The sequence below is a fragment of the Hyperolius riggenbachi genome, chromosome 6 (genome assembly GCF_040937935.1).
Source record: "Hyperolius riggenbachi isolate aHypRig1 chromosome 6, aHypRig1.pri, whole genome shotgun sequence".
In the NCBI taxonomy this organism is placed as follows: Eukaryota; Metazoa; Chordata; class Amphibia; order Anura; family Hyperoliidae; genus Hyperolius; species Hyperolius riggenbachi.
Genome location: NC_090651.1, coordinates 61,330,025 through 61,355,239, shown reverse-complemented (window position 1 = coordinate 61,355,239; position 25,215 = coordinate 61,330,025). Strand labels below are relative to the sequence as shown.

The 25,215-nt window shown below is 43.8% G+C and overlaps 1 protein-coding gene across 11 annotated transcripts in view; it reads left to right on the top strand.

The window, feature by feature from the left end:
* DAB1 (DAB adaptor protein 1) overlaps positions 1–25,215 on the top strand; it is a 996,155-nt gene that overhangs the window by 940,722 nt on the left and 30,218 nt on the right. For 8 of the 11 annotated variants that reach the window (XM_068239410.1, XM_068239407.1, XM_068239402.1 and 5 more), the window contains one exon: positions 16,164–16,272. In XM_068239410.1, coding sequence (XP_068095511.1) covers positions 16,164–16,272 — 109 coding nt within the window. The remainder of the gene's footprint in view (positions 1–16,163; positions 16,273–25,215) is intronic. The other 3 variants (XM_068239411.1, XM_068239409.1, XM_068239404.1) reach the window with 1 other exon arrangement.

The following is a 25,215-nucleotide window of genomic DNA, read 5'->3' as shown; positions in this document are numbered from 1 at the left end:
ACATAAGCTATATCCATATCCATCAATTACCTGTACAAGGAGGTGATAAAAACATAATGGGCCTGATCCAATTCACCTTTCTCCTAGGAAATCATTTTTTATCTTCTGTTCAAAATAACGTTTCAGAACTCTGCAGTTGATAAAGCGCAGACAAGTAGTTGAAAAAGTTCTGTCAAAAGTATTTTATTGCTTGACGGTGGCTAAAAGGGCATTTTATTATTTATAAAAATATCACCTAGGAGAAAACTTAGAAAAAAAGTGAATTGGATAAGGCTCCATGGCCCTAATTCAATTCACTTGTTTCTCCTACATTTTTAAAACAAACAAGAAAATAATTTTGACAGAACTTTTTCACTTACTTTTTGCTACTTTTTTTTAACTACAGTGTGCTAAAAAAATATTTTAAGAAGAAGATGAAAATGTATTTCCCAGGAGAAAACTTTGTATAAAAAGTCAATTGAATAAGGGTCAATATATGATATCATAGATCCAAAACACCTACTGATGAATGAGTAAAAAAAGTATATTAATAAATATCTTATGTGGCTAAATTGAAGTATATAGAATTAAATTATTAAAATACTGAATCATTACTTTATACACAATAAATCTCTTTCAGTTAATGTTAGATTTATCAACAAAAGATTTCACCCACTGAAAACATTGCTGGCAGGTGTTTTGGAAATGTGATATCAAATGTTATACTTTTTATACCCACTTTATATATGAAAGGTGATGCTCACAACTATAGCTTGAGTATTCCACGGTTAACATTTTTATTGCTGTTTTATTACCTGAAATTGCTTATACTGTATAATACATTCAGTAAGATTGTTCTCTTATATTTACTATTATTATTTATTTTTCATCATTCTATTTTTATGGAATTTTTTTTAACATGCTTTAATGTATTTAAATGGTAGTTTTTGTATTATTATTTGTTGTTGAGTATTTCTTTATGTACTAATTTTAGGCACTTCTTGAGTGGGAGAAGTGGAAAGGCTTATTATTATTATTATTTATTAGATTTTTATAGCGCCAACATATTACGCAGCACTGACAATAAATAGGATTACAGACAATGATAACTGGGGTGACAGAACAATACAGGTAACAAATCATAGATACAACAATACAGGTAATAGCAATAAGATACACAACACAATGCAGATAGTAGTACATACCAGATCATAAACTGGAGTGGTAATGGTAAAAATTACCAGTTCCAAATTCTGGGTAAAGTGCACACAGTTAAGTAAGATACACAAGTGGAGAGGGCCCTGCCAAAGGCTTACAAAATATGTTGTTTAAAAATTCTAATAAATCATAGTTTTTAATTAATAGCTTGGTGTGGCTTATTCCAAGAGGTAAGCCAACACTTACTGTCCTTTTTGTTTTATTATTATAATTGAGAGCTGCGATAGTGTAACAATACAATTTTTTTTAGTGGTCTATGTAACTTTCTTCTTTTCTGAAGAACAACAATGTGAGGTGGGAGAAAGACCACTGCTTCTCAAGTGAGGATGGTGTCCATGTCTGTGTGTGACACTGTGGCCCATATGCAATTAATCTCTTCTCTTAAAGGGGTTATCAGGCAAAAAAAAAATGAGTTTCACTTACCTGGGGCTTCTACCAGCCCCATGCAGCTATCCTGTGCCCTCGTAGTCACTCACTGCTGCTCTGGTCCCCCTCCGTCAGCTAGTTTCATTTTTGCCAACCTCGGAGTCGGCGGTCCGCATTGCGTACATTTTTACTCATTCCCGCTGGTGCAGGAACATTAACACATACATTGCGCTCGATCTCCTGCAAAACAGAGCCCTAAAGAGTTGACGGCAATCGCGTTAGGCGGTCCTGGGGCTGCCGCCGCAGCCACGCCCATCGGCGTTAGGCAGTCGGCAGGTAGTTAAACAACAGAGAAGAGATGGCAGCACACCCATGGGATACGCATCTCTCCTCTTTTGTGTAACCACCCTGGCTTTCTGATTAAATCGCCAGGGTGGCTGCGGGAGGGTTTTTTTTAAATAAAAAAAAAACTATTTCATGCAGCCAACTGAAAGTTGGCTGCATGAAAGCCTACTAGAGGGCGCTCCGGAGGCGTTCTTCCGATCGCCTCCGGCGGCCAGAAGTAACACGGAAGGCCGCAATAAGCGGCCTTCCGTGTTTCGCTTACCTCGTCGCCATGGCGACGAGTGGAGTGACGTCATGGACGTCAGCCGACGTCCTGACGTCTGCCGCCTCCGATCCAGCCCTTAGTGCTGGCCGGAACTGTTTGTTCCGGCTACGCTGGGCTCGGGCGGCTGGGGGGACCCTCTTTCGCCGCTGCACGCGGCGGATCGCCGCGCTGCAGCGGCGATCAGGCAGCACACGCGGCTGGCAAAGTGCCGGCTGCGTGTGCTGCTTTTTATTTCATTAAAATCGGCCCAGCAGGGCCTGAGCGGCAGCCTCTGGCGGTGTAGGTTAAGAAAGTTGCCACTGACTCAAAACTTTGTACTTTATGCCATTAGACAACCATGGCACAGGAATATGGGGAAACAAGAACGCCTGTAGATGATGGTGGCAGGCAGAAGTCGTTTTGTATGCCTTTTGATTTAATGCCTTTAGATGTCTATGGTGAATGGATATAGAAACACAGAAGCACCTTTAGAGGTCAGCAGCAGTCTAGAAAATTGTTCTCCATTAAACATGCCATAGTCGCGTTAAGGCAAAAAAAATGGCAAAGAGCTCAGTAAAAAGGTCAGTCCCTCCCCATTCATCAAAACTATTTCTCATAGCTTATTTTCGCCACTTTATTTCTTTTTCCAACCTGTCCATGCCCAGGCACCAATTTGCTGGTTGGTAATGTGCATTATTCAGTGTTGCCTGTAAGCACTGCATGAAATGTATCGCTACTATTGAAATGAGTAACTTCAAAGACCACTGCCTATCGTAAAAAAAATTAAAATCTAAAATACACACACACATGAAATGTACATTTCTTCCAAAGTAAAAAGCATTATACATTTTTTCCTATGTCACTGTCACTGTGACAGTAGGCCGTAAAAAGCTGACAGATCCGACAGATGTTGGACTTGTCAATCCTCTCAGGGGAGTTTCCTTTGTTCTTTACAAGATCCCTCCCTAGAAATAATCTATATACAGATCTATATAACAATGGTGACCAGCGACCCCACTCATATACACAATATTTTGGCAGTTGGTCTGAATAACTACAGTAAATAACAAAATACTTGAAAATCTCCCATGAAGAGATGGACCAGTCCAAAACTTGTCAGATCTATCAGACTTTTGCTACCTACTGTAAGCGACAGCAACATGGGCAAAACATAATGTATAGTGCATTTTACTCTGGGAGCAATGTACATTTATATCTATGTGTTTAAATGGTAACCGTTTTTTGTGATAGTGTTCCTTTAAAGTGCGATTGTCAGTCATAAAATCACTGCTCTGTGTTTATTGTGCAGTGTACAAACTGGAGCTACATTGCAAGCACTCCAATATAATCATAAATGCGTCTGCTATAATAAATCTTATCTCGGTCAACCTGGCTCTATTTGGTACATTGCCGAGGAGAGGGAAGCTTGTTATCTCCCCTCCCACATTCCTGCTTCTCACTGATTGGCTGAGCGCAGTTCAGTGTGAAGTGTGAGCTATGATGTGCTCAAGTGTGTTTACAAAGCTATCTAGATATGACAGTGCAGTTTCAATGAGAAAAAAAAGAATAAGGGAGGAAATGACATCAGGATTGGCTTCAGTCAGAGGCAGTAAAAATGGAAAATGCCTGAAACGGTTTTCTCTTTATTTAGTGTATAAAATTCACTGAAATCAAAACATGGGCAGTACAGTACATCAGTTATGTAAGTAGCACAGGTATTCATATACTTATACATGTGTTTTTTTTTCTGGGATAATATGGCTGTCCCTGCTGCTTTAAGAAATTCAATTTTGCTTTAAAATTTAGGAGGGAGGTTAAGCCTGTATCCATATTTGGGTGGGGGCGCCCTCTCATTTCTCTCCTTGCTGTGCACAGAGTTAGCAGTGTCCATACACAGGCCTACCAAAGCTTAGCATGAAGTTGGCACTGTCTGGTCCTCTAGGTGTAATATGTTACGTTGTAACTTTTAAACCCATGTTGACGTTTGTGCAGTGAAAATGGCTTAATATTATTGCTCTTTTCCAGACACCATAAAGCATTTTGGCATATGGGTGCCTCGGGGATAAATTAGGACCACAGGCAGCTGCCTGATTAACTGCAGTTGTTTGGAGATGGATAATTAAATGAACACCCTGGGAACTTAGTCACTATGATGAGACAAACAGCTCAGAGCTAGAAGTTCCCTGTCCTATCGGAAACTGCAGACTCCAGAAATACAGGGGGATGTTAAGCTGATCATTCTTCAGCCTGCTCAGCTTTTATTCCTGCTGCTCTTAGACAATTCACTAACTGACTCCTCTCCCATCTGGAGGATTATAGAAAGTGTTATATTAAAAAGGACTGCAAGTGATGAGTAGTAAAATGTAATAGTTTTATTTCTGTTTCAAAAAAAGAGACAATTCTCACGCACCTTCCCTACATCACCAACACGCTACTCATCCACACATGGTAGTTATGTGGTGTCCTGATATAACTAATAACGTTAAAGGGATACTGTAGGGGGGGTCAGGGGAAAATTAGTTGAACTTACCCGGGGCTTCTAACGGTCCCCCTGCAGACATCCTGTGTTGACGCAGCCACTCACCGATGATCCGGCCCCGCCTCTGGTTCACTTCTGGAATTTCAGACTTTAAAGTCTGAAAACCACTGCGCCTGCGTTGCCGTGTCCTCGATCCCGCTGATGTCATCAAGAGCGCACAGTGCAGGCCCAGTATGGTCTGTGTCTGCGCAGTACACTCCTGGTGACATCGGCGGGAGCGAAGACACAGCAACGCAGGCGCAGTGGTTTTCTGACTTTAAAGTCACAAATTCCAGAAGTGAACTGGAGGCGGGGCCGGAGCATCGGTGAGTGGCTGCGCCAACACAGGATGTCTGCGGGGGACCATTAGAAGCCCCGGGTAAGTTCAGCTCATTTTCCCCCGACCCCCCTACAGTATCTCTTTAAGGCTATAAAAAAATGTTTGAAATACTTTTGCTTTTTTCCTATATAAGTGAGCTGCTAGCTCTAGAGTCACTTGTGATAAAACTCCTCCGCTTGTAGTCTTCTCATAGAGAATATTTATGTGCGCATAAAAACAAAACATAGATATATGGAGTTGTATTGCTTGTACTTATATTCCAATAAATGGCAAGATACATGTCACCTATATCTTTTTAAGCTTCACTCACCCTGATGTCATTTGGGTATGAAGCTCCGTGATCCATTGTGTCAGTGATCTCCTCCCGAATGCCGGAGCGGGTTCCAGAGTAGTTCCGCAATTCCTCCGCGTTAGATCAAAAAGCGGCGTCTCGGCTGTAGCCGTCCAGAGATCTCGCGAGAGTTCGACCCAGTGCGGGAGTTTACCGATACAGGTTCCAATTGGCTCTTGCTGTAACGTCGCCTCTTCGGGTTGTCAAGTACTTCCCGCGGTAGCTGGCTGTATTGTGCGGTTCACCTAGAGGCAGAAATCCGGATTTCCTGCGTTCCACAGCCACCCGCAGCACTTCCTAGTTACCCAGAGGTTCTATCAAAAATCATAAGCAGTAACAACGTCCTTTGATGGTTCAAACCAACTGATTAGGTACTCCAGTAGTCCATGGGACGCCCCTCTGGACTCAGATTGACATGTTTCAACAACTTCGGTTGTCTTCATCAGAATCAGTACCTAATGGTCCTCAGTGGTCTGCCATCTTTAAACATCATGCCGGCTCCTCCTCTTCCATACCTTCCGTCCTTCCTACTATCCATAATAACGTCCTTGGAGATATATGTGTATTAAAAATGTCTTATTTCAGTGAAAAGAAATATATATATATATATATATATATATATATATATATATATATATATATATATATACACACACAAAATAAAAAACTGGACACCACCACTCCCCAGGTACACCGTAAAAAACTCCCCATACATACCATACAAGAAATAGGGATTAATACTCCACATTCTCATAGAAACCCTGTAAACCTCCATTTCCTCATTAAGTCCCCTCAGGGCAAGAGTCTCGAGATTAAAGATCCATCTGCTTTCCCCTCTCGACATCTTTGCTTTATAATTCCCACCCCTCAGGTCTCATTCAATCATTTCTACCCCCCAAAAAATGGTATGGGGAGTTCTTTGTGGTGTACATGGGGAGTGGTGGTGTCCAGTTTTTTGCCGCACGTCGATTGATGTTGGCCCGCGACTTGGTCCCAATTTTCATTTTCGGGCCACTGTGTATCTGAATTTTACACCCCTGATCTAACTGCACTGAAATCAAAAGATAAAGGAACTCACCAAGGTTCTAATTTCATAAGCTCTGAGTTTGTATGAGCTGGTGATCGGACAAGTAAAAATACATTTAATTATAAACCAGGGAGAGCTTGAAAAGGAAAACAGTATGGTTCAGTTAATTCTTTCAATGCGATTGTTCATCTTACAATTGATTCAGTAAATCCATTGAGACTGTGATAAACCTTGTGTGAAACTTCACAAGAATGTCTTTCCATTTGGTTGATTTTCCACCATCGTATTGATTCTTTGTTCAGTCTAACTGGCTTCCACTTTCTCCACATTTTATTGTGAATTTAATTTTTTTCCATGCATATGGTGTGAAATATATCACAATTTGCAATACACAAAACGTTTTACTTTGCAAGTAAATCATTTTTACAATATTACATTTTTATTAACTAACTGGCTGGTTTGACAAAGTTGTTTTCTTCTGGGTGCTGTCTGACTAAGCAAGAGTGAATCCAAACTCCTCCAAATCTGGGCTATCAACCTGCAGGGAGCTTGTTTGTTCTATTTTTTTTGTGGGGATTTCCTCCGGGAAGCCTGTTTTCCTCTCACATGCCAAAAGCATAGCATTGAATTTATTGGCCTGCAGCAGCCGCGGGCAAACTACGGTTCAACCTGTGGCCACTATGAAGCCGGCCTGTTGGCAGAGAGCCTCGATCTCTCCCCTCCTCTCCCTCCCGCCGTCCTTTCAAAGTTTGGTGCAGCACACAACACAAGGCACCCACCAATTACTCGTTCTCGCTGCGCTCTCCATGGCAACGGTGGGGTCATGTGACATTCCGTCAATGCGTAACAGTGTGTCACATGATGCCAGCATCGCCATGGAGATCCCCGCTGGAACGAGTGGTTGGATGAGTTACTCCCAGTCGCTCAAATCCCGGAGGATTTGCCCACCGCTGGCCTAAAGCCTCGTACACTTGCTAGATAATCTCCGACCAAGACAGTTATTAGGCCTTATCTCGGCTAAGAATCGAATATGTGTACAGCTGTCCCTGACACAAGGGCGTTGCTAGTATCCTGAGATCCGGGGCACCTTTGGGCACCCCAGCCGAAAATGGGTGTGGTCATGCACTAGAATGTAAGTGTGGTCATGAGTGAAACCACATTTACATGAACTTAACAGTGATCTAAGTAGGCCTGTCCAGAAAAATGTTGGATGAAGCCCCCCTCTCCATTAATACAAAAAAAAAATGCAGCATATAATATAAATAGCCAGTGTCACTTAAACATAACTAGGCATAGTTACCTGCCTTCTGTGCTGGCTAGTCTGGCTTTCTGCTCAGTGGTCTGGCCTGCCTCCAGGTTATCTGGCAGTCCTCCCATAGCATTCCCATGCATCCTTCCATGCTCCCAGAATGCCCCCATAGTAAAACCACAGCTCCCTGCATGCCCCCATAAAGGCATCTCAGCACCCAGCATGGCACCACAGCATAGTATGCCCACAGAGATGCCCTGTGTGGTGCCATGCTGGGGTGCATTGGCCTCTATGTGTGTTGTGGTGGAGTAGGGAAAGAAGCCCAGAAGAGGAGCTGTTTGCAGAATCTGGAGACCAAGTGGCCAGAGGTAAGTACTGCCGTCCGCTGCCTGACTCTGCCTGAGGGACATCCGGGGCTCCCCAGAATAGATCCGGGGCATATGCCAATGATCTTTGGGGCTAGCAACACCCTGGTTGTTTAGTGTACTTTCTTACTTAATTGTGAAGGGCCTTGGCGCACTTTTGTGTTGCTAAGCTGATTCCAGCAGCGTGCATCAGAGTGCAATATTCAGGGATATCAGAAGTGCATAGACTTTTGCACTGTGCAGCAGGGTGTTCAGACAACACAATGCTGCATGCATTTCTATGTTCAAAGCTGTGCTGTCCCATTCAGCATTTCAACTGAATGGGGTTTGCATTTAAATTGGACCAGCGCTGCAATATTGAGTTAGTCCTGGGGCCTATTAGAGCGTTTTCAGCGGTGCTTTTGAGATTGCCGGCGATCCCAAAAGGGCTACGCTGATACAAGTCAATAGAGAGGAACCCGCACCCACTATATCGATTTGGCCAAATCACAATTGCAGATCCTGCAGCATTTTGTGAGCAATTGCCCTCCAATACAAAAGATAGAAGCGCTGTAAATCGCTTTTCTAAACTGTGGGTGGTTTTTACGTTTATGGCTTTCGGTGCATAGCCCTGCCCCCTAGCACAAGAGGTCATCTGCTCTTCTTTAGTTGGAGATAAAAAGCGCCTATGACCTCTTGTGCTAGGGGGCGGGGCTACTTGCCGGAAAGTGGTGGAAATGAAACTTGGAAGCCCGGAAAGTATTTTAAACTTTATTTCCACAGGTTAAAACAAACAAACAAAAAGCACAGTACAGTCGCCTCTAATAGATTACACACCACCTCCAAGCACCACAGAAATTGTACCAGAAACCCCTCTGGGGATTGTTGCACAAAGCAATTGTGTGGTTGCAATTGAAGCTGTGATCCCCAAGTGAGCCCCAGGGCCTAATTCAGGTTCAGTGTGCTTCTGTAAAACGCACAGGCACCTGCATTGCAATTCGAGAGTGAGCCTTAACCAGTTGAGGACCACAGGCTTACAACCCCCCCCCCCCCCCCAGTGACCAGGCTATTTTTTACAATTCAGTGCTCTGCAGCTTGAACCGCTCGCTGCAGGGCCATACAACTTAGTACACAAATTAATATTACCTCCTTTTATTGCCACCAACAGAGCTTTCTGTTGCTGGTATCGGATTTCTGCTGCAATCAGTATTTTTTTTTTTTAGTAATTTTATTGTGTACTATTATTAAATAAAAATGAGTATTTTATATAATGTATCCCTCCCCCCCGACAGCCAATCCCTGCGATCGTCTCTCATAGGCATCAGCCAATGAGAGCGATCACTTTGTCTCTGTCTCCAGGGGACAGCCAAGTGACAGGGATGTCCCCAGTACAGTGCTGCGCTAGATCACAGCGCTGTACACAGTAAATAAATTGCTGTTTGTTAGAGTAGCAGCCTGCCGACAACAATCGCCGCTGGCAGGCTGTTTACAGAGAGGATCTCGAGCAGGGATGCGAGCCGATCACCGTTATGCGGTCCATGGGGAACCACCTTCCCAATGCCTATTGGCGTTAGGGGGTCAAGAAGGGGTTAAATGACAAGCCACGAATGGTCTCACTGTACTCGCACTTACATGGCCACTGAAATCCGCTCGCTCATATGCCGCCCTGTCATACCTCCTCCCCTCCCCTTTGACAGTACATGCTGTTTGGCTGTTTCTAAAGAGCATGTCTGTACAGCCCTCATTCCCCGCAAAGTCCCTCAACTGACTGAGTATTACTCATTCAGGGAGACATTGATTGAAAGGGTGTGCTGGGCTTTATACTGTGACTGTGGTAAGGAACTAGCTTATGATCTCCTCACTCACTGTAATCTGGAACACTGTAGAAGAAGCTGACACTATATAAATACATACTAGTAATGGTTTTGAATTCCCCCAGCTGTAGGAGGTTTTCTGCCTCTGCTTAGTAATGTAGATGGCTGAAATATGCTGATATTTTATAATGGTAGTTGGATCACGTTGTGCTCATCCAGATATCATGCTAGGTTGAGCAGACTGGAATATAGAGCGTAGCGCATGGCTGAGTAATTGAATATAATGCTCTCTATAGGAGTCAATGGGACAGTACATCTGGAATCTGTGTGTGCTATCATTCTTCAACTGTTAATGTACATATCCTTAAAGAGGAATTTTAGCAAAAAGGGGAAAAATATTACATTGCAAAGTGAGAAGATAAAAATTTGAAGCTAGATCAAGAAATGATTGATATTCACCTTTATTTATAACCACACCCACTAACAATGCGATAGGCTAAAATGTTGTTTTTGTATAGATACACATACAGTAGGCACAGAAGGAGATGCTGCTTGTTTGGCAGTTGAAAACTGCCATTTTTCCTACAATGGAATGAGGCTCACAGACAGGAAGCTGTCAGGACCTAGGTCCTGACATCATACTGTGGGAGGGGTCTCACCACAATGTAAGTCGTACAGACCCCCCTAAATTTCTATTTGAGAAAAGGAAAAGATTTCTTATGGGAAAGGGAGTATCAGCTAATGATTGGGATGAAGTTCAATCCTTTGTTGCAGTTCCTTATTAAAGGGACCCTGAGCAGTGGGTTAAATATAAAATTGGTGCTCACCAGGGGCTTCCTCCAGCCCACCGTAGGCTGCAAGGTCCCCCGGCGTCCTCCTGGCTCCATGCTGGGTCCCTCTGGCGGCTCAGTTAACGGCGACACTGTCAGGCCAAGGCTTCCTGATCCGTGACGCTCCTGGTCATCACGCCGGCAGCTACACGTCATCGCGATGGCCGGCATCACAGTCCTGCGCGTGCACGGTTCATAGTTAGAAAACTGTGCATGCGCAGGACTGTCACGCCGGCCGTCGCAATAACTCGTAGCTGCCGGCGTGATGACGAGGAGCACCACGGATCAGGAAACCTTGGCCTGACACTCAGTGGGAGTGTCGCCGGTAACTGAGCCACCAGAGGGACCCAGAACGGAGCCAGGAGGACGCCGGGGGACCTCGCAGCCTACGGTGGGCTGGAGGAAGCCCCGGGTGAGTACCAATTTTAATTGGGCTCTGACCAATAAAGCAATATGCTAGCATTATTTACCCCCTTTTTAAGATACTGGCCTGTCAACCACAATATGTACAATATAAGCTGGTAAATCGTGCATGTTGCTGAGCTTAAATAATATACATCAAAGCTGTTCCCACTGCCTCTGTGAGATTGGATTGACCCTCTGAAGTCATTATAGCACATTTCTGTTTACTGCTCATAATATCTACATCTAGTTTAACCTCCTTAGCGGTAACCCCGTGTGTGACACGGGGTAAGCCGCCGGAGGGTGCCGCTCAGGCCCTGCTGGGCCGATTTACTTAATTTTTTTTTTGCTGGACGCAGCTAGCACTTTGCTAGCTGCGCCAGCACCCCGATCGCCGCCGCCGCGCGCCCGATCGCCGCTATCCGGTGCGGCGCGCCCCCCCCCCCAGACCCCGAGCGCTGCCTGGCCAATCAGTGCCAGGCAGCGCCGAGGGGTGGATCGGGTCTCCCAATGACGTCCCGACGTCGCTGACGTCGGTGACGTCATTCCGCCCCGTCGCCATGGCGACGGGGGAAGCCCTCCAGGAAATCCCGTTCTTTGAACGGGATTTCCTGATCGCCTATCGCCGGAGGCGATCGCTACATGATTTTAAAAAAAAATAATTAAAAAAAAACTGCTGCGCTGCCCCCTGGCGGTATTTTTCATACCGCTGAACTGTATATTAGTGCTGTATATAGTAGAATGTAGTAAATTATTTAGGAAACACACTTTTCCAGTTTCATCATCAGAAACACTTCCTATATCTGTATATTGCTGTATACAGTATATTGTTATGTAACCCCGCCCTACCAGTGAGGATTAGCTTAGGCTGTTTAGCTATGTGGAATTCTCCTCCTAGAGCATTCTGGGAGACCAGGCATCCTTTTCCTTCCTTCTGAATTCTCAGTAACAAGCCTTCTACAGAGATGCACCTGACAGGACTAAAAATGTTGCCACGTGCAAGGCCGGATTTATACTTTTTTGCCCCTAGGCTGTGTATGTTGCGCTCCCCTTTCATGTGCAGCAGCGCCCCTCCCATTCCATGTGCAGCCCCCTCTTCCATGTGTATTATGCAAATGCTGTAGCCCTTCTCTTCATGAAGAGCCTCCTTGGGCATCAGTTTACCTTTTTACACATCTTGCTTCACATTTTCATCCTCCTCTTTCCTATGTAGCAAGTCTTCTTTTATGCTCAGGTGCTCCCTTTGGCTGCTGCTGCCCCCTTTGTGGCCTTTCCAGAAATCTGGCCCTGGCCACCTGTGATACATTTCAGAATGTAAATCAGGGTGGGGAAAGATTTTACAGTGGGCGAATAACTGACTAAATAGTTTGTAAATGGAGGTTAGATTTACATACCTGCGGCTTCTTCCAGCCTCTAGCAGTCTATCTAATCCTTTGGTGTAGTTCTGCTGCTCTCCAGGGTGTGGCTGCCCCCTCCGATAAGTCCCCAGACCACTCTTGTGGTCAAACGCTACTGCGCTTACATGGTCACATTCACACACCTCTCTTGATCGCCCTTCCGTAGCCAGGAGCATTTAACACTTGCACGGTTCACAAATGCTTAAGCATTCCCACCCTTGGGAGCCCAATAGAGAGAGGCACCTGCACATGTGTAGTAGCCACAGCTGTGTTCAGGGATTTTTCTGAGGGGCTAGCAGCACTGTGGAGAGCAGCAGAACTACAGCAAGTGACCTGATAGACTGTTAGGGTTTGGAAGAAGCCCCAGTTAATTAAATCTAATCTACCCCCACATCCCTGAAGCAGGTGGTTTCAAGTACCACTAACAGTGCAGGTTTTGTGGCAGTCTACAGTTAGATTGCCACAAAATCAGCTCTGCTAAGACACAAATTACCTCACCTGTGAATGTTTGTGGTTTCCTGCAAAACATGCACTGTTGGTGGCATAGGGCTGGGAAGCCCTGCTCTAGAAGCCTGTGCTATATGAAACAGTGGGTAAATTGACCCTCCGCAGGTAACTTTCTCTTCCTTTATTTGTTCACTAATTACTTAAAGGAACAACCAAGTGTTCTAAAATGACAATGTTCAAATAATGTCTAAGTAGCTGTGTAAACATTTTCCTACTTTTTATGTTAAATAGAGGCAAAAGTTGTAATTCATTGTGTGTAGATTTTAGTTTGGTTGGAATGTCTCATTTCTATAGGTGAAACTCTGCAGTCTGACATGCTAAGAACAGTGTAATATTGATGCAGAGTTATATACAATCGCTCTGGTGTCGGAGTTCACATACTATTACAAATGTTTATGTTGCACATAAGATACATTTCCTCTGCTTTCTGCAGACAGCTCAGTCAGAGACAGGCAGCTGCTGAGAGCTTTCTCCCACACACAGGGTTAACAGATGCAGTGTGCGGGAATTCCCCCTCCCTTTATGATTTAGTCCATGCATGCGCAGACCTGTCACGCCGGCTGCCGTGATGAAGCGAAGCGGCCAGCATGATGGCCGACACCAGGCCCGGGTGTCGCTGGGTGACGCCGGTAACAGGGGGCCAGCGGAGGCTGAAGGAGAGGAGCCAAAAGGACGCCGCGGGACCTCGCTGTCTACGGTGAGCTGGGAGAAGCCCCAGGTAAGTGTATTCTTTTAAATGCGGGCGCTCCTCGGAGTCCCTTTAAAAGCACTTCCCAAACAATTCCTATTTCAATTGAAAAAAACATGTTACTCAATGGTGTTCCTTTAATTAGGAGTCAATTTAATAATATGTCCTGCAATTATATCCGTTAGATGCATTGAAAAGTCATCAGAGCAGTCTCACAGTGTTTCATATTATTTTATTATTAGTATTTTATTTTTTATTACTGTGTTTAATGCATTTGGGTGAGCAATTAATTTTAAAATGTAATCCCACTTTAAAATGCATTACATGGTCAGTTTATATGAATTTTCTTTCATTTCATTTTACTTAATTATTCAATTGACTTCATGTAATGGATTCTGTTGAACATAATATGTTTTTGTTGTTGTTTTTTTTAACATGTTTTTCTTTTTCAAGAGTAGAACATAATAATTATTCTTGTTATTAAAAAATGTTTGTTTTTTGCACATTTTTGTAATTATGGCAAGGTTTTGCTACTTGATGACGTTTACCCAGGGCCAGGTCTAGTAACAATGGGGCCCCCGGGCAAAATTAAAAAGGGCCCCCCCGACAGACACCCTGACCAAAAAAGCAGCATTAGAGGCCCTTTGTTGCAACCAAATTTTCCCCCCGTGGGCCCCAGACCCAGCTGCCATTGCCCCAGATCACCCTCCAATTAAGCTGTGTTCCCCGGGACCCCAGCAATGTCTTTGGTAGAATAGTGCTCACCTCTCCAGTGCAGCCAGGTCATAAAGGAGAGGCGGCCCTGCAAGGATGGAGTTGGGGGAGCGCCTGGGCAGCACCGTGGCGTAGTGGTTAGCGCTCTCGCCTTGCAGCGCTGGGTCCACGGTTCAAATCCCAGCCAGGACAACATCTGCAAGGAGTTTGTATGTTCTCCCCATGTCTGTGTGGGTTTCCTCCGTGTACTCCGGTTTCCTCCCCTAAACATACAGATACGTTTATTGGCTCCCCTCTAAAATTGGCCCTAGACTATGATACATACACTACATGATACATATCTATATATGACTATGGTGGGGATTAGATTGTGAGCCCCACTGAGGGACAGTTAGCTGCGCAAGATATTGGCGCTATATAAATACTAAATAATAAATACATAATCAAATACATGTCAGTCATGGACTGACAGAGGAGAGCACCCATCAGGACAGGTGAAACACTACTCTGCCAAAAGCATTGCAATGGCCTCGGGGAGCACAGTTAAGTTGGATGGGGGCATCTTGGGGACCCCTCCAGGCTCTGGGGCAATTGCCCCCTTTGCCTTTATGGAAGCACCGGCCCTGCGTTTGCCTATTCTTCTTCTGTTACATGTACATTTGCACAGAGGTTAATATCATCCAGATCCAGAGATTAAAGTAACAATGTAGGAATGCCTTTAGATGTTGTAATGAAAATAACAATGTGTGGTGTGTGGATGTAAAAACAGCAAAGAGGTGTGTTATGCGCAGCAGGCATATAAATGATCAATGTGTACATTTAATGTCCTGAGGGTATGCATCATGTAAAAGCCATAGCTGGAGGAAAGCAAGCCAGACTGCTGAAGGGAATATATCAAACTAAAAAAAGTGTGTGAAACCTAAACGGACCCCAGGGCGCTTTGTTGAGAGTGACATTTGTCTGTACCAACACAATGTAAGGAAGTGCACAAGGATTCATTTGCAAACTCAAATTAAAGGGGCAGTACACCAGAAATCATATTTAATTTGTAGGCGGAGTCTGAGGAGCACATCACATTCTGGGGATAAAATGAGCCCGTTGTAGATATTGTCCTCTTCACTAATTTAAAGATCCCAACTGCAATTTGATCCACTGCCTCTCAACCTAATCAGCACTTTTACAGAGGAAGGAGCGCCACTGGCCAGTCAGCGGCTTAGTTTACCTTTAATTAGCACGTTCTCCATACTGTAAAAGACTGATTTGAACACTTATTCCTGCTGCATTCATTCTAAATACAGAGGCCCAAATAATAAACATTGCTATAGTTTACAGAAGTGCCTTATGGCCAGCAATAGTTAGTCTTGAGGTGTTCGAGTCTAATTATCGCTGGCCATAAGGCGCTTTTTGTGATTTTATTGACCTGATGAAGTGAGAAATACCAGAGAAACGTGTTGTCTGACCATACTTTGTGCAATAAATGCATGAAATTTTAATAGAGTTAAATTGTCTACTTTGGCTTCCACAGGAGAGGTAAGCCCAGCAATACCTCTACTTTTAAAATGTTTTTTTTTTAAACTAGGATTTTTTTTTATATATGTTTTTTATCCTTTTTGGCACCTCTGTTTTTACCGTATTTTTGCATTGACTATGAAATCGGATTTCTGTGGACTGACCTTTTAAAAAATATTGGTGTTCACTCTGAAATCCGTTGCTTTAGCAGAGATGAAACATGAGCTGTACTCCAGCTATGGTGTATCATGGTGTGTAATATGAATTTAATGACTTGTGTTCTTCCTTGGTGAAATATGATCCTAATAACCTAACCATCTCCCTCTTGATTTGTCTTGTAGACGCCGGCAACTCCAGGTGATGCCTTTATGAAATACCCCACCCAGCTGCACCCCGCCATTGCCCCCATGTTCGGAACCCTCTCTTACAACCCAGTCGCTCTACCATCAGGTGAAAAAAGGCCCTTGCCGCTCGTGGAAAGACGCAGTTATATCAAACACAAATGTTAGCTCTATTAATCTTCCCACCGCCGCTGCTGCAGGGGCCTTGTAGAGATATTTGTTGACCGTCCCTGGAAGCGGTGGCAGGTTAGATAAATACCGAGACACAAAGATTGTTGGGTAATTCTGTGATAGAACCTCAGAACGGCCCGGGGGAATAGTTCTACTGTGTATATCATACTTTATAAACTGTACAGTGCTTCATGAAAACCTCAGCTGGTAGCAGGTACGTAAAGCATTTCATGCTCCTGTCAAAAGCACTTTTTGTATGGCCAGTTCAAGGCATGCGGACACTGAGCGCTGGATTAATCTGTTCACAGGAATATAGCTGGAGATGCCACAGAGCTTAAGGCTCACAGCTAAATACACAGTAGCGATCAATAGTATGTGAACAGTGTTATTGCCAAGATATGTATGCTTCTGTTGGTCTTATGAGTCACATCTCCACCTCCACCATACTCATCACCTTACTGGAGATGCTTTCCATGTGCTCATCATTTTTTTTTTTTTTTTTTAGTTTTTATTGGCATTTCTTGATAATAACAAACTTTTCAAAGAGTTTGATAATACATATATCTGTTTGTTAGTTTCACCAAATCAAACATTGTTGTGTTACAGTTGTGAACTCTTAGTATACATGAATAGGTATTAAGAACATAAACAAGAGGAATAAGAACGTGTAGTACCAACGGGTACTACTCTAAGCAAATTCTATTGTATTCGACTTAAGCTCGAGCGAGTCTCATTACCTTGGAGTACAGCCTTATATCTTTTATCGGTTTACCGATGGACTAGTGGAGTCCAGGACTGAGGAGCTTTTTCCATGTTGAGGTGAGGTATTAGTATATAGCAGGGAACCAAGTCTCAGGCCTGTAGTGTCCCAGGTAGACTTGGGTTTGCTAATGTAGGAGATCTGCGGGGTCCAGAGGGGTAGTGTGGAGGGGGGGGGGGGGGGATTCATGGGTGTGGGGGGGGAAGAGTACTGGTTCTCTATCATCTCTTAAGTGGGTTCTCAATGGGTTGTTTTGAGGCACCTAGTAAATTGAGTCCTTTTACCTGACTACTAAATTGTTCCAGTCAAAGGACCAGTGGTCTAACCCATGTGCTCATCTTTTAAACTACCGAAAGTACCTCTGTCACTCAGTGGCGTAGCTAAGAAGCTGTGAGCCCCAGTGCAAGTTTAACATTGGGGCCCCCCAAGCATGCTGTAGAAAACAATTGATACAACTCACCAAAACCAATAAAGGACAACCACAGTGCCAGAGGTGTAATAAGGGGATGAGAAACTGTGTGTTAATGATCACCACTATTCAAATCATCTATAGAAGTGAATATTATCAGCACAGGACCAATTAAGAGCTAATACTGTGTTTTAGGGGTGGGCCTCTCTAGGCCAAGGGCCCCGATGTGATCGCTACCTCTGCACCCGCCATTGCTACCCCACTGATGTCACTTGATTCATGGACCTGAACTCTTGCACAGGACAGAAGGAAAGCAGAGAGAAATACACCCTGTATGTATTTAGAGAGTTTAGCCTAATTCCCCTTCATCTGTGACTTATCTCAACTGTAATTTGATCTCTCAGCTGTGTCAGCTGGCTGCCTCAGCAGAGCAGCTAATTTGCTAACATAGGATGATAACCCTATGTCTGCTTCCCTGAAAGCAGGAAGTAGACACTTCATTGAAGGATTTTGTATCAGCTATAACAAAGAGATGTTTTTCTTTAAAAGTTATTATGCTGTTGCTTTTCTTTTTGAGCAGAGAGGAAGTTCTGAGTTCAGGTCCGCTTTAAGGTACTTTGTATAGTTTAAAAGTCCAAACACAGAACCCGAAAGAACCCTTAATGTAAAGCTCTGTGTTAGAGCTGCAATGGTCAGCGGGTGTAATTGGCAATTACCCACCCAGGGTGAATAATCCAGAAATCAAAATTACATTTTCATTGCAGTTAGACTGCAGTGGAACTGTAGCATAATACTCACACTGATAACTCATTAGAGTTGAAAAACTCGGTATAACCGATGAAAGATAGATGTTAACCTTTAAATAAGGCTATTGGATTCCAGGAAAGTCCTATTTAGAGAACTATAGATACATTAGAACTTTTTTCCAGGGCTGTGGTGTCGGTACAAAAATCATCGGTCACTGTCTATGACTCTGCAGCTAATAGAACCTCCAACTCCAGGTACCCAAAAATGGCTCCGACTCCTTAGTCTAATACTTACCAGGGCTGTGGAGTCAATACAAAAATCATCCAACTCAGTCTCCGACTCCGCAGTTTATAGAACCTCTGACTCCAGGTACCCCAAAATGGCTCTGACTCCTCGATTCCAACTCCTTAGTCTAATACTTACCAGGGCTGTGGATTTGGTGCAAAAATCATCTGACTCTGACTCCTCAGTTTACGAAACTACCGACTCCAGGTACCCAAAATTGCTCTGACTCCAACTCCTCAACTCCAACTCCACAGCCCTGCTTTTTTCTGCTCCCCTACATTTTTTTTCATCCCCCCCCCCCCTTTTTTTTCTTTTCTGTGGTGTAACTAGCAGTTTCCCATAATAATTCCATAAAGCAGGATGCACTTAGAGTAGTTCTGTGGCACCTCCTCTAGCAAGTGGTGGCCTAGGCAACTACCCACCCTTGCCTATATCTGAAAACAGCTGTGAATTTAACAAGACCCGGACCATTGTAGACTACCTGAGGAGTTCCTAGACAAGGCAGCAGTCTTCACTGTAATGAAATATAAAGCAAATTTCACTTTTACCGCTTTTCAAAATTTGACCTCCCTTTTAAGTACAACGAATTAAAAATAGAAACCTCATTTCATCAGCAACCCCCAGGAAGAGGAGCAGCTGCATATGTCATTCCTTTTATCGCAGTGTATCCTGCATCTAGCAGCCTGTTCAGCAGAGACTAGACTGTGGCTATAATTAGACATGACTAGAAGGCAGTGGGGGAGATGTGACATATAAGCCACAACACTAAATCAGGCCTCTCAGGGCCCCGAGCCATGGACACATTCTCAGGGAAGGAGGAAAATCTATGGGTAACCTTTCAATGGGCGCTCTGCTATTGATCCGTCACCGCTGGCCAATGAAAAGGATAAAATAATGTGATTTGTTTAAGCAGGTAGACCTTGTAGCCTTAATCATAATGGATCCCCAGCAAGTTAAGGTTTCATTTCGCAGAAACCGTAGCTGAATTATATGCAGTTTAAAAGCCCAAAACAGGTTAGAGTGTTAGTGTGTTTATACATATGGGCCCCTGATCAATAATGCAAAATATGTCACTCCCACTATATTCAGTGTAAGATGTTGCTCGGGGCTTATTCAAGAGTAACAGAGGCAGTAGCATAATGAAGGAGCTTGGGGCCCTAGTGCAGGTTTTACATGGGGCCCCTTGATATGGCGCCTCAAAACCTACCAAGGACAGCTGCAGTGTCAGAGAGGTGTAATCAGAGTAATGATTACTATTCATTGTACATATAGAGGTATCAATTACCAGTGTAATAGCACCAATGCAAAGCTAATAAGATGGATGAAGTAGGGCCCCTAGTGGGCACCTCTGGTCCAGGGGCCCCGGTTTGGTCGCAACCTCTGCAATCCCTATTGCTAGGTCACTGAACAGAGGTGCTGAGCTGTGCTCATTATGATGCCTTGGCAGAAGTGCTGACAGCAGCTGCAAATACTGGAGTAAAGCCTGGTAGGCTGGTACGCACTTTTAATTATAATTGACCAATCACTGACCGATTTTACTACCTCCATGTATTATGAGAGTTTACCGACACAACCCACTCACAATATTCAATATCTGTGACCCTCACATTACATGGAGGTGGTAAAATAGGTCAGTGATTGCCCAATCATAATTGAAAGTGTGTACCAAGCTTGAGGCTTAAGGTGCATACACACATCCAATTATGATTGGTCAATCACTGACCAATTTCGCCACCTCCATGAAGTATGAGGGGCAACAGACTTTGAAAACCATGAACAGATTGTGTATGTAAGCTCTCCTACTGCATGGAAGTGGTAACATTGGCCAATCAAAATGGGATGTGTGTACCAAGCTTTAGATAGCTCATTTTTCTAATGTAAACAATAGCAGTGACATACTTGTATTTTATGTCAGATGTTTTTATTAATTAACGATAGGAAACATACAATTAGAAACAATGGCATTGGCAATTAGACTGTCCTGTCCGTTCTCAGTAGGCTGGTCGCCACTTACGTTCCTGCTCTACTCACCTGTCCTGTGTGTCTTCCAATATCCGACGTCCTCCTCCGCTGCTTTAGTAATTGGCTTCTGCTGCCAATTATTGATGTGGCAAACTGTTAGCAGCGAACAGGCCATGAGGAATGACCTCAGGCTCATTTCCGCATTTGTCATATTACGCCTCACTGCGCAGACGCTTTTCACGTGTCCTTGATTGTGCGCCTGCAGCCGGGAGCGCTCTGCGCATGTGTATGAACTAACGCAGAGCACTCCCAGCTGCAAGCGCGTGATCAAGGATGCTCGGCTGGGAAAGCATCTGTGCAGTTAGGCGTAATATGACAAATGCGCAAATTACCCCAAGGTCATTCTCCATGGCCTGTTCGATACGAACAGTTCAGGCCATCTCTACTGCCAAGCCGCTTGGCAGGGGCGTAACAATAGACCCTGCAAGGGATGCAGTCGCAGGGGCCCCAGAAGCCACAAAGGGCCCCATGGGTGGAGAAGTTTATTTTCCCTGTCCTGAGACACTGACAACTAAGGGCACGGAGAGAAAAAGTTTTCTCTTGTCTGCACAATTGTTCTAATGACTGCATCTGCTCTGCCACTGATAAATAATCATAGAAAGTTTTGCAGACAAAGATTTGTAGACAGTCCCTATTCAGTGTGCATCAGGATCTTGTGTACAGCGCCTGCCCCCAACCTCTCTAGCCCTCCCCAAGTGCTCTGTACTGTAACAAACACAGACCATTTGTATTGCGCTTTTCTCCTGGCGGACTCAAAGCGCCAAAGCTGCAGCCACTAGGACGCGCTCTATTGGCAGTAGCAGTGTTAGGGAGTCTTGCCCAAGGTCTCCTACTAAATAGGTGCTGGCTTACTGAACAGGCAGAGCCGAGATTCGAACCCAGGTCTCCTGTGTCAGAGGCAGAGCCCTTAACCATTACACTATCATTACATCCTAACCATTACATCTAGTAGTGATGCTAAAAAAAAGTCTGCAGAGCCAGTTCTGCTCTATCAGAGATGGACCGAGTGAGTGTAATAAGCTGAAGCTGGGGCACACTCCTCTGTCGGCTTTCTGTATATGTTTCCTGTACACCATGTGTGTGGGGGGGGGCATCCAAAGATTTGCAGGGGGGGCACAGTGATTTCTAGTTACGCCCCTGCCGCTTGGCTTTTTATGAATCCTCTTCTTAGAAAAATATATATATTTATTATATATATATATAATTATTTCCCACGTCTAAACCCTGTATCTGATGGCTTATAGCATGTAGCCCCACCCCCTTGCAGAGAAGTGCCATGGCAATAAAATAGAGAGTGTCACCATAGCATATCTGTGCAAGGGGGTGGGGCTACGCACCGTATGTCGGCAGACACAGGTCTCAAGTAGTGAGTTTAACTTTTTCTAAAATAAATAAAGGATCTATAGAATGTTTATTTTACCCAGAATAGGCTCTTTAAGATGATGTATGGGGAACATTCAGCTCAGCAATCTTGTAGGAAAGGCATTTATTTGTGTATGACACATGAATAACAGAACAGCAATCTGACATGGGGGAAGACCAATCTAGAAACTACAATAGAGTAGAGCAGCACAAAATCACATAATGCTGAATATACACATCAGCAAAATGCTCCGTGCCACCTTGTGGCCATTTTACGAAACACAAACACTCTAACATAATAAGGATGTACTGTATCTATGATATGGCTAGAACTACAAATTCTACTGATCTTTACAGGGGTGCTGTATTCACCCTCCCTTGTCCAGGAACGGCAGTAATGTGCTGATGTAATTTCAGCTGAGAACTCCCCTTTTCCTGCATCATCTCCCCAAGATGTATTGTGATAGTTGCCTCTAAGGATGCTCACATTGAAATAGCTTTTTTTGAATCGTAGCTACAAATCATAGCCCCACCCCCCAGGAAAAGTTTGATGAGGCTCCCTCGATGCTCACAACGCTTCCCTATCCCTAGCCTCTCCTTGGTGCCCCTTACAGTCTGGTGGCCCAACCTTCATAAAAAAAAGCATGATTACAACAACCGATATTTGTAAAGCGCTCTCCTATAGAACTCAATGCGCTTATACATGTCTCAGACCAATAATTGGTTGATTGGTAAATTGTGATACAGAGGAAGAATTCTATGGGCTTGGTTCACAAAGTGGTGCTAACCTAGTTAGCACACCTAAAGACTTTTGGGCGTGATAAGCATTGCACTAAGTAGGTTAGCATCGCTTTGAGGGAAAAACTCACGTGCAAAGTTTTGAGCGCAAAGTCCGGTGCGCGCAAAACGTTGCATAGGGTTTTATGGCATTGCGCGCGTAAAACTTTACGCGCAAAACTTTACACGCGAGTTTATTTTATCATGCCTAAACTGAGTTTAGGTGTGATAATGGGATTTTCACCAGCGTGCTAACAGTTAGCACGGCTTTGTGAATCAAGCCCAATAAGTCTGAAAATGCCAGGATAAACAGGTGGCTTTTCAGTCTGGATTCGAATAACTCCAGGGATGGGGCTGTCTTTACTGGGTTACATAGTTTGGTTGAAAAAAGACATTCGTCCATGAAGTTCAACCATAAATAAATAAATAGAATAAAAAATAAAACATCATTCAATGTGTAGGATGGAATTCCAAAGGGTAGGGGCAGCATGACAGCTGTGTCTCTAAAGGTTTTGAGGTGCACTCTGGGAGTGGTCAAGTTTATGGATCCTGCTGATCTGAGGTTGTGGGAGGGTGTGGTGCAGTCTCAGAAAGTCCATCATGTATCCAGGGCCCAAACTGTGTAGGGATTTAAATGTTGATGACCATCTGGATCTTCTTATTACCTGAACTGGAATATCAGAGGGAGGGGAGGGTTAGCAGTGCAGTCGTGCGGGCTGCTCCCCTGTAGTTATGTCCCTGGACCCATGGCAATGGGTGGAAAAGTGACAGCTGGTCCCAGAAGCACGCAGATAAACTGCCTGATGATGATGTCACTTAGGCCACATACACACATCAGACCATAGTCTTTGGAAAATGAAAGATCACAGACCAATCTTACCACCCTTCATGCAGTATGAGAGCCATACTCTACACAGTCTTTTCTATGGAGCTGAACTCCACATCAGAAAAAAATCTTTGCAAGATGCTGCACACACAGATGCTGTACAGACACAAAAGTTCAGTATCTGCAAAAGATCTGTTCCTGCCAAAAATCCATTCCTGCAAATTGCAATGATAGTCTATGAGATCTGCAGATCGTCATACACACATGATTTAACTGACATTCATCTGCAGATCAAGCAATCATCTGCAGATCTGAAAATCCATCCTGGTGGATCTGATCTGCAGATGAATGTCAGTTAAATCATGTATGTATGATGATCTGCAGATCTCATAGACTATCATTGCAATTTGCAGGAATGGATTTTTGGCAGGAACAGATCTTTTGCAGATACTGAACTTTTGTGTCTGTACAGCTTCTGTGTGTGCAGCATCTTGCAAAGATTTTTTTCTGATGTGGAGTTCAGCTCCATAGAAAAGACTGTGTAGCGTATGGCTCTCATACTACATGAAGGGTGGTAAGATTGGTCTGTGATCTTTCATTTTCAAAAGACTATGGTCTGATGTGTGTATGTGGCCCAAGTCTGACTGTACCATATTTTCAATTAGGGACAATTACCTCAATTCACTAAGCAGTTTAGACTAGTCTACAGATGGTTTTTAGTCTACTGATGGTTTGGTGTAATGTTTTAGACCTGTTTTTAGACCTGGTCTAAGATTCCTGACAGAGATTAGACCAGCTGATTTCTGTAGGTAAAGTAAAGGTGCGTACACACGTCAGATAAAAGTCTTAGGAAAATGAAAGATCACAGACCAATCTTACCACCATTCATGTAGTATGAGAGCCATACCTACACAGTCTGTTCTATGGAGCTGAACTCCCCATCAGATGGAAATCTTTGCAAGATGCTGCACACAAAGATGCTGTACACATGCAACAGATCAGTGTCTGCAAAAGATCAATCCCTGCAAAAGATCCATTCCTGCAAAGTGCATTCATAGTCTATGACATCTGCAGATCCTCATACACACCTTGTTTAATGGACATTCATCTGCAGATCAGACAATAATCTGCCGATCTGAAGATCCAACCTGGTGGATCTGGTCTACAGATAATTGTCCGTTAAACAAGGTGTGTATGAGATCTGCAGATATCATAGACTATGAATGCATTTTGCAGGAATGGATCTTTGGCAGGAACTGATCTTTTGCAGATACTGATCTGTTGCATGTGTACAGCATCTTTGTGCGCAGCATCTTGCAAAGATTTTTATCTGATGGGGAGTTCAGCTCCATAGAATAGACTGTGTAGATTATGGCTCTCATACTACATGAAAGGGGGTAAAATTGGTCTGTGATCTTTCATTTTCCAAAGACTTTTATCTGACGTGTGTACCTACCTTTATTCTGTGAAGTATTTTAGATATGAGGATGGAACCTTTTGAATTAATTATGCAGGAGTTTAATTGTATGCAGAGGAAAGCTCATCAGAGGAGAAGGATGTCATGTCATAGCTACTCGTTTGTGAATTGCATCTTTTGATCATTTTCCCTGCTTTACCCACCTAATTACCAAATGGTTTAGACCAGGTCTAAAAACAGGTCTAAAACATTTGGTAATAGTGAATTCCCCTTTGA